Below are 15,636 nucleotides of genomic sequence, written 5' to 3' on the forward strand. Positions count from 1 at the left end.
CACCCGTACGCCACACGCCCGGAGCCAGCCTCGCTGCTGTGCTGCGCGCCCGGGGTTGGGGACACCCGTACGCCGCACACCCGGGGCCGGCACCCAGAAACGGCCCAGCAGGCACCATAGCGCCCTCGGGCACCACGTTGGGGACCGCCACGTTAGGGGCACCGGCCCCCTGCCCTCACGTCTGCCGCGAGGGCTCGGGGCGGGCGCTCGCAAGGAAGGATTCTCACCATCGGGGTGGAATTGGGCTACGCCTTTTTGGTTTTGACCAGCCCCTGCTGGACCAAGCAGCGATAGAACTCCTGAATGTATGTGTACACACACTTCCAATCGGGCTCGCGCATCCGGACCATGTCCTCCACGTCCAGCAACTGCGGACAGTCTGTGTGCTTCCTGGGGGGCGGAGGCGGGAGGGGGAAAGGGGGTAGCAAGTGACCACAGCCCAGTCGGGGAAGGGGAGGACGGGTGGGGGGGGGAGAAAGAGAGAGAAGAGAAACGTATCAATCCAATTCACATTCCCCCGGAACAAAACACTCCAGTTCCTTCATGCTCTGGGGAGGGGGTGCAAGCGAGAAGAAAGGGGGATCCGTTCCCAGGGGAACCTGCCCTACCGGGAGTGTGAAACGGGCCAGGAATCGGGGGGCACAAGCAGAGCCGGAGGGGGTGGGAGCGTGAGATCCAGGCGTGAGGAAGCCGGAGCGGAAGGCCGGAGCGAGAGAGGAGAAAAGGGACGTGAGGTGAGTTCGGCGCCAACCAGTGGTTGAGGGATGAATTCCAGAGCGGACCAAGCTATATAGCTGGGTATATAGCCGGGCCCCGCTTGGAATCGGGGTGGGGGGGGGGGGGGGAGGGGAAAAGCCACCTGGCTTCCAGGCTGGAGGGATGAATAGCTCTCCTGGTCCGCACACCGCTCCCCGGGAAGGCAAAAGGCAACTGAAGACTGCCCCTAGTCATGGTAGCTTGGAGATGTGGGGCCTAGCAACCACGGTCTGGCGGGGGCCTCCTGATCCCAGACGTCTTCCCAGGCAGGGCGGCCTGCACGAGCCAGGGGAACCGCAGGGAGTCCCCATCCCGTGGACTCACGGGAGGAACGAGTCTGTCGTTGCACGGCCAGGGGCAGCCCGCTGTTGACGGGCCGGGTGGAGGGATGGGTGTGGGGACGGATGAGGGATGGAGGGAGGGAGGGATGGGTGGGTGACGGGACGCATGGGTACATGAGGAGATGGAAGGAGAGGTGGGCGTGAGGATGGATGGAGAAATGGATGGATGGGTGGGTGGGTATGAGGATGGATGGAGGAACGGACGTGAAGACGGAGGGATGGGGAGCTGGAGGGACGGGTGGGCGAGAGGACAGACAGATGGAAGGACGGACGGGTGAGCGAGGACGGAATGATGGGTGGGCGAGGACGGACGGAGGGAAGGACAGAAGGACGGGTGAGAGGAGGACGGACGGAGGGAAGGACAGAAGGACGGGTGAGAGGACGGACGGAGGGAGGGACAGAAGGACGGGTGAGAGGAGGGACGGACGGAGGGAAGGACAGAAGGACGGGTGAGAGGACGGACGGAGGGAGGGACGGAAGGACGGGTGAGAGGACGGACGGAGGGAGGGACGGAAGGACGGGTGAGAGGACGGACAGACGGAAGGACGGGTGAGAGGACGTACGGAGGGAGGGACAGAAGGACGGGTGAGAGGACGGACGGAGGGACGGAAGGACGGGTGAGAGGACGGACGGACGGAGGGACAGAAGGACGGGTGAGAGGACGGACGGACGGAGGGATGGAAGGACGGGCGAGAGGAGGACGGACGGAGGGAAGGACAGAAGGACGGGTGAGAGGAGGACGGACAGAGGGAAGGACAGAAGGACGGGTGAGAGGAGGGACGGACGGAGGGAAGGACAGAAGGACGGGTGAGAGGACGGACGGAGGGAGGGACAGAAGGACGGGTGAGAGGAGGGACGGACGGAGGGAAGGACAGAAGGACGGGTGAGAGGACGGACGGAGGGAGGGACAGAAGGACGGGTGAGAGGAGGACGGACGGAGGGAAGGACAGAAGGACGGGTGAGAGGAGGGACGGACGGAGGGAAGGACAGAAGGACGGGTGAGAGGACGGACGGAGGGAAGGACAGAAGGACGGGTGAGAGGACGGACGGACGGAGGGACGGAAGGACGGGTGAGAGGACGGACGGAGGGAAGGACAGAAGGACGGGTGAGAGGACGGACGGAGGGACGGAAGGACGGGTGAGAGGACAGACGGACGGCGGGACAGAAGGACGGGTGAGAGGACAGACGGACGGAGGGACGGAAGGACGGGTGAGAGGAGGGACGGACGGAGGGACGGAAGGACGGGTGAGAGGACGGACGGAGGGAGGGACAGAAGGACGGGTGAGAGGACGGGCGGAGGGAAGAACAGAAGGACGGGTGAGAGGACGGACGGAGGGAAGGACAGAAGGACGGGTGAGAGGACAGACGGACGGAGGGACGGAAGGACGGGTGAGAGGAGGGACGGAGGGAGGGACAGAAGGACGGGTGAGAGGTCGGACGGACGGAGGGACGGAAGGACGGGTGAGAGGACAGACGGACGGAGGGACAGAAGGACGGGTGAGAGGACAGACGGAGGGAGGGACAGAAGGACGGGTGAGAGGACGGACGGAGGGAAGGACAGAAGGACGGGTGAGAGGACAGACGGACAGAGGGATGGAAGGACGGGTGAGAGGACAGACGGAGGGAAGGACAGGAGGACGGGTGAGAGGACGGACGGAGGGAAGGACAGAAGGACGGGTGAGAGGACGGACGGACGGAGGGATGGAAGGACGGGTGAGAGGACAGACGGACGGAGGGACAGAAGGACGGGTGAGAGGACGGACGGAGGGAGGGACAGAAGGACGGGTGAGAGGACGGACGGAGGGAAGGACAGAAGGACGGGTGAGAGGACAGACGGACAGAGGGACAGAAGGACGGGTGAGAGGACGGACGGAGGGAGGGAGGGACAGAAGGACGGGTGAGAGGAGGGACGGACGGAGGGAAGGACAGAAGGACGGGTGAGAGGAGGGACGGACGGAGGGAAGGACGGGTGAGAGGAGGGACGGACGGAGGGAAGGACAGAAGGACGGGTGAGAGGAGGGACGGACGGAGGGAAGGACAGAAGGACGGGTGAGAGGAGGACGGACGGAGGGAAGGACAGAAGGACGGGCGAGAGGAGGACGGACGGAGGGAAGGACAGAAGGACGGGTGAGAGGAGGGACGGACGGAGGGAAGGACAGAAGGACGGGTGAGAGGAGGGACGGACGGAGGGAAGGACGGAAGGACGGGTGAGAGGACGGACGGAGGGAGGGACAGAAGGACGGGTGAGAGGACGGATGGAGGGAAGGACAGAAGGACGGGTGAGAGGACAGACGGACAGAGGGACAGAAGGACGGGTGAGAGGACGGACGGAGGGAGGGAGGGACAGAAGGACGGGTGAGAGGAGGGACGGACGGAGGGAAGGACAGAAGGACGGGTGAGAGGAGGGACGGACGGAGGGAAGGACGGGTGAGAGGAGGGACGGACGGAGGGAAGGACAGAAGGACGGGTGAGAGGAGGGACGGACGGAGGGAAGGACAGAAGGACGGGTGAGAGGAGGACGGACGGAGGGAAGGACAGAAGGACGGGTGAGAGGAGGGACGGACGGAGGGAAGGACAGAAGGACGGGTGAGAGGAGGGACGGACGGAGGGAAGGACGGAAGGACGGGTGAGAGGAGGACGGACGGAGGGAAGGACAGAAGGACGGGTGAGAGGAGGGACGGACGGAGGGAAGGACGGAAGGACGGGTGAGAGGAGGACGGACGGAGGGATGGAAGGACGGGTGAGAGGAGGGACGGACGGAGGGAAGGACAGAAGGACGGGTGAGAGGAGGGACGGACGGAGGGAAGGACGGAAGGACGGGTGAGAGGAGGACGGACGGAGGGATGGAAGGACGGGTGAGAGGAGGGACGGACGGAGGGAAGGACAGAAGGACGGGCGAGAGGAGGACGGACGGAGGGAAGGACAGAAGGACGGGTGAGAGGAGGGACGGACGGAGGGAAGGACAGAAGGACGGGTGAGAGGAGGGACGGACGGAGGGAAGGACGGAAGGACGGGTGAGAGGAGGGACGGACGGAGGGAAGGACAGAAGGACGGGTGAGAGGAGGGACGGACGGAGGGAGGGACAGAAGGACGGGTGAGAGGAGGGATGGACGGAGGGAAGGACGGAAGGACGGGTGAGAGGAGGGACGGACGGAGGGAAGGACGGAAGGACGGGTGAGAGGAGGGACGGACGGAGGGAAGGACAGAAGGACGGGTGAGAGGACGGACGGAGGGAAGGACAGAAGGACGGGTGAGAGGACGGACGGAGGGAGGGACGGAAGGACGGGTGAGAGGACGGACGGACGGACGGAGGGACGGGAGGACGGACGGAGGGAAGGACAGAAGGACGGGTGAGAGGAGGGACGGACGGAGGGAAGGACGGAAGGACGGGTGAGAGGAGGGACGGACGGAGGGAAGGACAGAAGGACGGGTGAGAGGAGGGACGGACGGAGGGAAGGACGGAAGGACGGGTGAGAGGAGGGACGGACGGAGGGAAGGACAGAAGGACGGGTGAGAGGACGGACGGAGGGAAGGACAGAAGGACGGGTGAGAGGACGGACGGAGGGAAGGACAGAAGGACGGGTGAGAGGACGGACGGAGGGAGGGATGGAAGGACGGGTGAGAGGACGGACGGACGGACGGAGGGACGGGAGGACGGACGGAGGGAAGGACAGAAGGACGGGTGAGAGGACGGACGGAGGGAGGGATGGAAGGACGGGTGAGAGGACGGACGGACGGACGGAGGGACGGGAGGACGGACGGAGGGAAGGACAGAAGGACGGGTGAGAGGACGGACGGAGGGAGGGACGGAAGGACGGGTGAGAGGACGGACGGAGGGAAGGACAGAAGGACGGGTGAGAGGACGGACGGACGGACGGAGGGACGGGAGGACGGACGGAGGGAAGGACAGAAGGACGGGTGAGAGGACGGACGGAGGGAGGGACGGAAGGACGGGTGAGAGGACGGACGGAGGGAGGGACGGAAGGACGGGTGAGAGGACGGACCGACGGACGGAGGGAAGGACAGAAGGACGGGTGAGAGGACGGACGGAGGGAGGGACGGAAGGACGGGTGAGAGGACGGACCGACGGACGGAGGGAAGGACAGAAGGACGGGTGAGAGGACAGACAGAGGGATGACGAGAGCTGATTCCCGGCCAAACCCCCTCCCGCGTCTCAGAGCCCCACAAGCCGAAGGGCAGCTCCGGAAGCTGCAGGAGCCCCCCCAGCCTATGGGCTGGGACTCAGCCCCCAGGACCGCACCTCCCGGCCACGGGCCCGACCCGCCGTCCCGTCCCCGCCCCACGCCCCAGACAGCTGGCGGGGCCTCGGCCAGGGCAGGCGTCGCTCCAGCGCTCAAGCGGTTAGAAGAGGGGCCAGCGGCGGGAAGAGGGGCTCCGTGCGCCCAGGGTTAGTGCTCAGAGGCAGCCCCGGGGGCACTGGCGGCGGCCCGGCTCCCACGCCCCGGCTCCCACGCCCCGGCTCCCACGCCCCGGGGAGGGGGACGTACTCGGCCGAGGAGAAGGCCACCTCGAAGTTGCGCCGGCGGTCCTGGGGCGACAGCTGGGCGTAGTCGAAGGCCTCGGGGAAGAAGTTGTGCACCAGGGCGCAGAAGGCCATGCCGTCGCTCCAGCTGGAGGAGAAGTTCTGGATGTCCACGTGCTGGGGTGGGGGAGGCCGAGTCAGGCGGGGGCGCAGGGCAGCCAGCTTCCTCCTCAGGACACCTTTGCCTCCAAAAGTGCCCCCTTCCCTGCCGCTGCCCCCCAAGACCCTCCCCTTCTCACTCCATCCCTCTCCTTCCGGTTGCTGGCTCCCCCCAATCCATGCTTGCTCATTTTCATCGGGCGGGGCGAGGGGGATGAAAGGGTCACAGTTTGAGTAGGAGGTATGGGCTCCAGGAGAGGGAGGTATGGGCTCCAGGAGAGGGAGGTATGGGCTCCAGGAGAGGGAGGTATGGGCTCCAGGAAGGGGCACGGGGCAAGGAGAGAGAGGTATGGGCTCCAGGAAGGGGCACGGGGCAAGGAGAGAGAGGTATGGGCTCCAGGAGGAGGCATGGGGCAAGGAGAGGGAGGTATGGGCTCCAGGAGGAGGCATGGGGCAAGGAGAGGGAGGTATGGGGCAAGGAGAGGGAGGTATGGGCTCCAGGAGGAGGCACGGGGCAAGGAGAGAGAGGTATGGGGCAAGGAGAGGGAGGTATGGGCTCCAGGAGGAGGCATGGGGCAAGGAGAGGGAGGTATGGGGCAAGGAGAAAAAGGTATGGGCTCCAGGAGGAGGCACGGGGCAAGGAGAGGGAGGTATGGGGCAAGGAGAGGGAGGTATGGGGCAAGGAGAGGGAGGTATGGGCTCCAGGAGGAGGCATGGGGTAAGGAGAGGGAGGTATGGGCTCCAGGAGGAGGCATGGGGTAAGGAGAGGGAGGTATGGGCTCCAGGAGGAGGCATGGGGTAAGGAGAGGGAGGTATGGGCTCCAGGAGGAGGCATGGGGCAAGGAGAGGGAGGTATGGGGCAAGGAGAGGGAGGTATGGGCTCCAGGAGGAGGCATGGGGCAAGGAGAGGGAGGTATGGGGCAAGGAGAGGGAGGTATGGGCTCCAGGAGGAGGCATGGGGCAAGGAGAGGGAGGTATGGGCTCCAGGAGGAGGCATGGGGCAAGGAGAGGGAGGTATGGGCTCCAGGAGGAGGCATGGGGCAAGGAGAGGGAGGTATGGGCTCCAGGAGGAGGCATGGGGCAAGGAGAGGGAGGTATGGGGCAAGGAGAGGGAGGTATGGGCTCTGAGGAAGTGGCCCGGCGTGTGGGCTGTGGACGGAGCTGACCTCAGGTGGCTCCTAGAAGGGGTTGGCCCATCCCTCCAGATGGGTCTGCGGCCCCACAGCTCCCATTGGCCGTGGCTGCTAGCCAATGGGAGCTGCGGGGCCGGCCCTGGGGGCAGAGGCAGTTCACGGACCTCCCCCGCTGGGCGGAGCCCTCGCGGCCCTTTCCGGCTGGGGCCACCCTGGTCCCGGAAGATGGGGGGCAGGGAGTGGGCCCAGGAGAAGAGGGCCGGGGGGCAGGCACTGACCTCATAGCCGCGGGTCTTCACGCGGCACCAGTCCAGCAACATCTGCTTGATGCTGTTGGCGTTGGGCACCCCGAAGCTGGAGGAGCGCTGCACGGCCACCCGCGACAGGGCCGGGCTCGCGGGGCTGCGGGGAGCACACAACACACGGCGCGTTGGTCGCCGGCCCCGCGCCCCCCACTCCTCCCAGCCCTGCCCCCTCGCCTGGTGCCCTCACCTCCCGCCCTCCTTCTCGAGCTTCTCGATCATGGCCTTGCGCGCCTGGCTGGCCGAAGTCTTGGGTAGGTTCTGGGCCTTCAACAGCTCCTTCTTCTTCTCCGCCTGGCGCCGCTCCGGCCCGCTGCTCTCGTCCTCCCGGTCGAAGATGCTGGGGGGGGGGGGAACGAGGACCTTGATCAGCCGACCCCTCCGGAGAGGAGGAGCAAGGAGGCGCAGGTCCCCGCCTGGTCCTGGCTGTCCAACATAGCCCAGGGCGGTGGGAACCGTCCATCGGGGGCGGGGGAATCTGCGGGGCACCCTCAAGCGGGCACCGGGGGGAGCACTCACCTGCCAACCTTCTTGGAGGAGGAGCTGTAGGAGGACTTGGTCTGGACGAAGGTGCTGCCATCTGCAGGGGGGCAAAAGGAAACTCAAGACGCTGGCGGGGAGAGTGGGGAGGGAGGCAAGGAGCGGGAGGTATGGGCTCCAGGAGGGGGAGGTGTGGGGCAAGGAGAGGGAGGTATGGGCTCCAGGAGGGGGAGGTATGGGCTCCAGGAGAGGGAGGTGTGGGGCAAGGAGAGGGAGGTATGGGCTCCAGGAGAGGGAGGTATGGGCTCCAGGAGAGGGAGGTGTGGGGCAAGGAGAGGGAGGTATGGGCTCCAGGAGAGGGAGGTATGGGCTCCAGGAGGGGGAGGTATGGGCTCCAGGAGGGGAAGGTATGGGCTCCAGGAGGGGGAGGTATGGGCTCCAGGAGGGGGAGGTATGGGGCAAGGAGAGGGAGGTATGGGGCAAGGAGAGGGAGGTATGGGCTCCAGGAGAGGGAGGTATGGGGCAAGGAGAGGGAGGTATGGGCTCCAGGAGAGGGAGGTATGGGGCAAGGAGAGGGAGGTATGGGCTCCAGGAGGGGGCGTGGGGCAAGGAGAGGGAGGTATGGGCTCCAGGAGGGGGAGGTATGGGGCAAGGAGAGGGAGGTATGGGCTCCAGGAGGGGGAGGTATGGGGCAAGGAGAGGGAGGTATGGGCTCCAGGAGGGGGCGTGGGGCAAGGAGAGGGAGGTATGGGCTCCAGGAGGGGGAGGTATGGGGCAAGGAGAGGGAGGTATGGGGCAAGGAGGGGGAGGTATGGGCTCCAGGAGACGGAGGTATGGGCTCTGAGGAAGTGGCCCGGCGTGAGGGCTGTGGACGGAGCTGACCTCAGGTGGCTCCTAGAAGGGATTGGCCCATCCCTCCAGGTGGGTCTGCGGCCCCACAGCTCCCATTGGCCGTGGCTGCTAGCCAATGGGAGCTGCGGGGCTGGCCCTGGGGGCGGAGACAGTTCACAGACCTCCCCCACTGGGTGGAGCCCTCGGGCCCCTTTCCAGCTGGGGCCATTTCGGCGACCCTGGCCCAGGAAGATGGGGGGCAGGGAGTGGGCCCAGAAGAATGGGGGCGGGGAGGGGCGGGGCCTTACTTTCCGAGCGTTTGGTGTAGCTCGACTCCACCGTTGTCAGGCGGGAGGTCTGGGTGCCGTCGTCTGCAAGGGGAAGAGAAGCCGACGGGGCGTGAGGCGGGGCACTCGCCGTGGAGCGAGATGGGTCCCAGAATGCACTGGGCCTGGCCACGCCCCCCGCTGGCTCCAGCCAACCAATGGGAAGCCTCTTCCGGACCCACAAGCTCCCTGCCCGCCTGGCTGTCGGGCGTACTTGCTAGGAGCTCCAGCCTGGCCTGGTCCTACGGAGCAAGCCGCACCTCCCAAGCCGAAGGGCAGCGCCGTGTGGGGAGACAGGCCCCGTGGCGGCCTCTTGCCCTCCCGTGGGTGGATCCAGGGACCCCTGGGCAGCAGGAAGCCTGGGCAACCGAGCACCAGCAGTGCAGGGGAGGGGGGTGCGAAGCCCAGAAGCCGACACCAAGAGCAGGACCCCAAGACTTGGGAGACGGCAGAAAAGACACCAGCAGAGAGAGACAGCCCCGTGGCCAAGGGGGGCAGGGAGGCGAGGCAGAGAGAGACAGCCCCATGCCTGGGGGGGAGAAGGGGACAGAGAAGATACCAGCAGAGACACAGACCTGTGACCAGGGCGGTGGGTAGAGAAGACGCCAGCAGAGAGACAGCCCCGTGCCCGGGACGGAAGAGAAGACGGCGGCAGAGAGAGAGAGACAGCCCCGTGCCCGGGACGGAAGAGAAGACGGCGGCAGAGAGAGAGAGACAGCCCCGTGCCCGGGAGGGTAGAGAAGACGGCGGCAGAGAGAGAGAGACAGCCCCGTGCCCGGGAGGGCAGAGAAGACGGCGGCAGAGAGAGAGAGACAGCCCCGTGCCCGGGACGGAAGAGAAGACGGCGGCAGAGAGAGAGAGACAGCCCCGTGCCCGGGAGGGTAGAGAAGACGGCGGCAGAGAGAGAGAGACAGCCCCGTGCCCGGGACGGAAGAGAAGACGGTGGCAGAGAGAGAGAGACAGCCCCGTGCCCGGAACGGAAGAGAAGACGGCGGTAGAGAGAGAGAGACAGCCCCGTGCCCGGGAGGGTAGAGAAGACGGCGACAGAGAGAGAGAGACAGCCCCGTGCCTGGGAGGGCAGAGAAGACGGCGGCAGAGAGAGAGAGACAGCCCCGTGCCCGGGAGGGCAGAGAAGACGGCGAGAGAGAGAGAGAGACAGCCCCGTGCCCGGGAGGGCAGAGAAGACGGCGGCAGAGAGAGAGAGACAGCCCCGTGCCCGGGAGGGCAGAGAAGACGGCGGCAGAGAGAGAGACAGCCCCGTATCCGGGAGGGCAGAGAAGACGGCGACAGAGAGAGAGAGACAGCCCCGTGCCCGGGACGGAAGAGAAGACGGCGGCAGAGAGAGAGAGACAGCCCCGTGCCCGGGACGGAAGAGAAGACGGCGGCAGAGAGAGAGAGAGACAGCCCCGTGCCCGGGAGGGTAGAGAAGACGGTGGCAGAGAGAGAGAGAGACAGCCCCGTGCCCGGGAGGGCAGAGAAGACGGCGACAGAGAGAGAGAGACAGCCCCGTGCCCGGGAGGGCAGAGAAGACGGCGACAGAGAGAGAGAGACAGCCCCGTGCCCGGGACGGAAGAGAAGACGGCGGCAGAGAGAGAGAGAGACAGCCCCGTGCCCGGGAGGGTAGAGAAGACGGCGGCAGAGAGAGAGAGAGACAGCCCCGTGCCCGGGAGGGTAGAGAAGACGGTGGCAGAGAGAGAGAGAGACAGCCCCGTGCCCGGGAGGGCAGAGAAGACGGCGACAGAGAGAGAGAGACAGCCCCGTGCCCGGGAGGGCAGAGAAGACGGCGACAGAGAGAGAGAGACAGCCCCGTATCCGGGAGGGCAGAGAAGACGGCGACAGAGAGAGAGAGACAGCCCCGTGCCCGGGAGGGCAGAGAAGACGGCGGCAGAGAGAGAGAGAGACAGCCCCGTGCCCGGGAGGGCAGAGAAGACGGCGAGAGAGAGAGAGAGACAGCCCCGTGCCCGGGAGGGTAGAGAAGACGGCGGCAGAGAGAGAGAGACAGCCCCGTGCCCGGGACGGAAGAGAAGACGGCGGCAGAGAGAGAGAGACAGCCCCGTGCCCGGGAGGGCAGAGAAGACGGCGACAGAGAGAGAGACAGCCCCGTGCCCGGGAGGGCAGAGAAGACGGCGGCAGAGAGAGAGAGACAGCCCCGTGCCCGGGAGGGCAGAGAAGACGGCGGCAGAGAGAGAGAGACAGCCCCGTGCCCGGGACGGAAGAGAAGACGGCGGCAGAGAGAGAGACAGCCCCGTGCCCGGGACGGAAGAGAAGACGGCGGCAGAGAGAGAGACAGCCCCGTGCCCGGGAGGACAGAGAAGACGGCGACAGAGAGAGAGAGACAGCCCCGTGCCCGGGACGGAAGAGAAGACGGCGGCAGAGAGAGAGACAGCCCCGTGCCCGGGACGGAAGAGAAGACGGTGGCAGAGAGAGAGAGACAGCCCCGTGCCCGGGGGACACAGCTCAGGCCCCGCCCCTTACTGGAGTGCACGAGGCGCTCGGTTTGGGTGAGGGTGCGGCGGGCCGAGCCGTCGGCCGACTGGGCGCTCTGCCGGGTGGTGGTCTCGGTGGCCCGGCCGGCCTTGCCCGCGCCCGCCTGGCTCTTCAGCTCCTGCAGCCGCTGGTCCCGCTCCTTGTCCCGCTGCTCTGCAAACGCACGCGCCGGGGAGGGGCGTTAACGGCGGGCGGGGGGGCACGGAGCCCCCCCGGCCTTCCGACCCCTTCCCCAGGGAGAGAGACAGCCGGCGGGGCGGGAGCAGGGAATCGCCCGCTCTCAGCTACCTCGTTTCCGTTGGCGCAGCTCCCGCAGGGCGGCCCGGATCAGCCGCCGCTCCTCGAAATCCGACGCCCGGTCCAGCTGCCGGGGGAAGCAAGACGCAGCGGTCGTGGAGACTGCTGGTATCACCCCCTGCCCCTCGAAACTCCCGCGGGACCCGCTGGTATCACCCCCCGCCCCTCGAAACTCCCGCAGGACTTGCTGGTATCACCCCCCGCCCCTCGAAACTCCCGCAGGACTTGCTGGTATCACCCCCCGCCCCTCGAAACTCCAGCGGGACCTGCTGGTATCACCCCCTCCCCTCGAAACTCCCACGGGACCTGCTGGTATCACCCCCCGCCCATCGAAACTCCCGCGGGACCTGCTGGTATCACCCCCCTCCCCTCGAAACTCCCACGGGACCCGCTGGTATCACCCCCCTCCCCTCGAAACTCCCGCGGGACCTGCTGGTATCACCCCCTCCCCTCGAAACTCCCACAGGACCTGCTGGTATCACCCCCCTCCCCTCGAAACTCCCGTGGGACCTGCTGGTATCACCCCCTGCCCCTCGAAACTCCAGCGGGACCCGCTGGTATCGCCCCCCGCCCCTCGAAACTCCCGCGGGACCTGCTGGTATCGCCCCCCTCCCCTCGAAACTCCAGTGGGACCTGCTGGTATCGCCCCCCTCCCCTCGAAACTCCAGTGGGACCTGCTGGTATCGCCCCCCTCCCCTCGAAACTCCCGCGGGACCTGCTGGTATCGCCCCCCTCCCCTCGAAACTCCCGCGGGACCTGCTGGTATCGCCCCCCCGCCCCTCGAAACTCCCGCGGGACCTGCTGGTATCACCCCCCGCCCCTCGAAACTCCCGTGGGACCTGCTGTATCACCCCCTGCCCCTCGAAACTCCCGCGGGACCTGCTGGTATCACCCCCCTCCCCTCGAAACTCCCGCGGGACCTGCTGGTATCGCCCCCCGCCCCTCGAAACTCCCGCGGGACCTGCTGGTATCACCCCCCTCCCCCCCAAACTCCAGCCACCCCCCCCAGCCCAACGCACCATCTTATCCAGCACCTCCTCCTCCTCAATCTTGCTCAGCTCCTCGGCGCTCAGCTTGCCGGCCGGGCCGGCGCCGTCCCATTGGGCGCCTCCGGCTCCGCCTCCATCTGCAACGAGGGGCGGAGCGTGGAAGCCGGGAGCCCAGCCGACGGGCCGGGCCTTACACCCGCGTCGGAGACCTGCCCCCCGGGGGTCTGGTTTCCCCCTGGCCGGTGTGCCGCCACGGTGGGGCACGAGATCCCGGCCTGGGGGGCGGCCGCCCCTTCCCGCCCCACTGCTGTGCCTCGAAGGGCGACGGGAGCCGGGGCCGTGGGGCACGGTGCCAGCTCCGGCTCGGGATTAAGGGGGCTTAGCGGAAAGAGGATCAGCGGCGGCCGGGCCCGACTTCTTCTCCGACAGCGTCCTCGTTAACACGTCCGGCCCGGCCCCCCACAGCAACGCACGGCCCCGTTCCCGCCCCCCAAGGGGGCAGCCAGCCCCGCCCCGCCCCGTCTGCTGCTGGTCCCGTTCCCTAGGGGGCTTAGACAACCGCCCGGGGAGCACGAGTTCCCAGGAGGCCTTGGGGGCAGGGGCGTGGCCTTGGGGGCAGGGGCGTGGCCTTGGGGGGCTGGCGGGAGACCCCTGCCCTCAGCGGGATCTGGGGGGCGAGAGCAGCAAACACGCCCCCCCCCCCAGCCCAGCAGCGAACGCTGCCCAGGGTGTTGTGACCGGATCCTGGGGGGCACGGTCCGGCCATGTTGGGGGGCGGGGGCTGGAGTAGGCACTGAGCATGCTCCCCCTGCCCCCCACGGGCTCCCCTAGCCCTCAGTAAATGGGGCAGCGATCCAGCAAAGCACAGATGGGGGGAGGGGCTCAGCCCCCCCACCCTAGAACAGCCCCCCACCAAGCCCCCACCATGCCCCCCAGCTGCCCAGAATAGCCCCCCAACCTAGAACAGCCCCCCACTGTGCCCCCCAGCTGCCCCAGAACAGCCCCCTATCAAGCCCCACCGTGCCCCCTATAGCTGCCTCACAACAGCCCCCCACCTAGAACAGCCCCCCACCAAGCCCCCACCATGCCCCCCAGCTGCCCCAGAACAGCCCCCCAACCTAGAACAGCCCCCACCAAGCCCCCACCGTGCCCCCCACAGCTGCCCCAGAAAAGCCCCCGCCATGCCCCCCACCCTTAGTCCAGCCCCCAGCGTGCCCCCCCCCACACTCCAGTGGCCACAGGCTGGCACCGGTGCCCCTCCCCGGCCCCCGAAGGAAGGGAAGGTGGGACCCACAGCACCCAGCCCTGCAGCAACCTAGGGGGCAGACTGTACCTGCGAGCGGTGGGGGGCTGCCCCTCCGGCCCCTCTCCCCGGCTGCCGACAGCTTGGCCCCCCCCTCCCCGGCTCCGCGTTGGCCCGGCTAATACTTTAATGAGAGCTGACGGGCCGGCGGCTCGTTAGCGCAGGACACTCCACCTCCCCCCCCGCCCAGCGAGAGCCGCCCCTCAGTGTGGCCCAGACCCCCCCCCGTCAGGGCCTGGGGGGGGCGGCCGGGCCGGAGCCTGCGGGGTCCCGGACACATGGCAGACGCCGTGGGGAGACAGAGAGGGGGCTGGGGAGATGGACTCCGCCACTAGGGGGAGCCACCCAGAGGGGCAGGGGCAGGCCCATCCCCACGGCCTCTGGGCGGCAGCCGGCCCCCCCCCCCGGATCCTCCCGGACACAGCCCCAAGCGCTCAGCATGACCCTACATGGGCAGGAGCGCCGGCCGGGCCCGGCCCCACACGCCCGCCCCCTCCGGATCCCCCCCCCACCTGCCCGCCTTGGCTCTCTTCCCCCCCCCCACACACACCGGACCCCCTCCCCCTCCCCCCGGGCACCCACCTCTCGGATCCCCCCCGACATGCCTGCCCACCCTGGCTCTCTCCCCCCCCACACACCGGCCCCCTCCCCCTTCCCCTCCAGATCCCCCCCAAACGCCTGCCTGCCCTGGCTCTCTTCCCCCCCCCCCCACACACACACCGGACCCTCCCCCTCCCCCCCATGCGCCCGCCCCCTCCGGATCCCCCCACGCGCCTGCCCGCCCTGGCTCTCCCCCCCCCCCACGTCTGCTCTGGCCCCCTCCTCTTCCCTCCCCACCGACGCCTGCTCCCCTCCCTGCCCCACTTGCCTGGCCCCACACACCTGTCCACATGCCTGCTCCGGCCCCTTCCCCACCCCACGTGCCCAGCTCCACGCGCCCGCCCCTCCCCACGGACCTGCTGCCCCATGCCTGGCCCCCCCCCGTCACTTGGGACATGGCCAGCCCACGCCTCCCTCCCCTGGGCCGCGTGCCCGGCTGTGTCTCCCAGCTGGCTCAGCTCCAAGGCCCGCCCCCCCGCCGGGACCCACGCCTGCCCCACACAGACCCGGCTCCCTTGGCCACAGCGGTGGGGGTGGGGGGTTCCAGTCCGTCCCAAGAATCCCCCCAGGCACCCGGTTGGGTACCACGCGGGGGTCACGCCCCACGGCGTCACCCGGGACCCCCCCCCCACACACACACACTTCCCCCCCCACACACCTCTGGCCGGCAGCTGGCTCAGACCCGATACATAGGGGGTGGGGAGTGGGGCAGGTACCCGGCCTGGCTCGGACCCGATACATGGGGGGTGGGAAGGGGGGCAGGAGGCAGGCAGACCCGAGGTGGGGAGGGTGCGGGGGGGGGGGAGTGGGAGGGGGAAGAGAAAACCCGGCTTGGCTCAGACCCAGCTCCCGTTTCACAACGGAGCCGGCTCCCCCCCAGACTCAGCCGCCCCATAGCCCAGTGCACGGCCGGGGGGGGGGGGGGAGTGGGGCGGTGTGGGGGGGGGCACTCACCTTGGCCACGCTCCCGCCGGTGCGGCTGCTGGCGATCCGGGCGGCCGGGCTGCTCAGCCCCAGGGTCAGCTCTAGGACGGGAGGACAGGTGTGGGGCCGGCCGGCATCCGTGGGGCCCGGCCCCCCAGCCCCCCCCCCCCCAGCTCCGAGGCACCTACCTGCCCGCTGGCCGCCGGGCGGGCCAATCAGGCGGC

At 68.3% G+C, this 15,636-nt stretch overlaps 1 protein-coding gene across 1 annotated transcript; it reads right to left on the reverse strand.

The window, feature by feature from the left end:
* Positions 1–235: 235 nt before the first annotated feature.
* LOC142826398 (smoothelin-like) lies at positions 236–15,632 on the reverse strand (the record flags this gene model as incomplete). The annotated part of the gene is made up of 11 exons (XM_075918580.1): positions 236–390; positions 5,607–5,758; positions 7,152–7,275; positions 7,366–7,515; positions 7,695–7,755; positions 8,795–8,857; positions 11,288–11,452; positions 11,588–11,663; positions 12,616–12,722; positions 15,443–15,513; positions 15,601–15,632. Coding segments are annotated over 11 exons (1,146 nt in total), but the record flags the coding sequence as incomplete, so codon positions are not given.
* Positions 15,633–15,636: the final 4 nt, after the last annotated feature.

This window comes from Pelodiscus sinensis, unplaced genomic scaffold (assembly GCF_049634645.1).
Source record: "Pelodiscus sinensis isolate JC-2024 unplaced genomic scaffold, ASM4963464v1 ctg251, whole genome shotgun sequence".
NCBI lineage: Eukaryota > Metazoa > Chordata > Testudines > Trionychidae > Pelodiscus > Pelodiscus sinensis.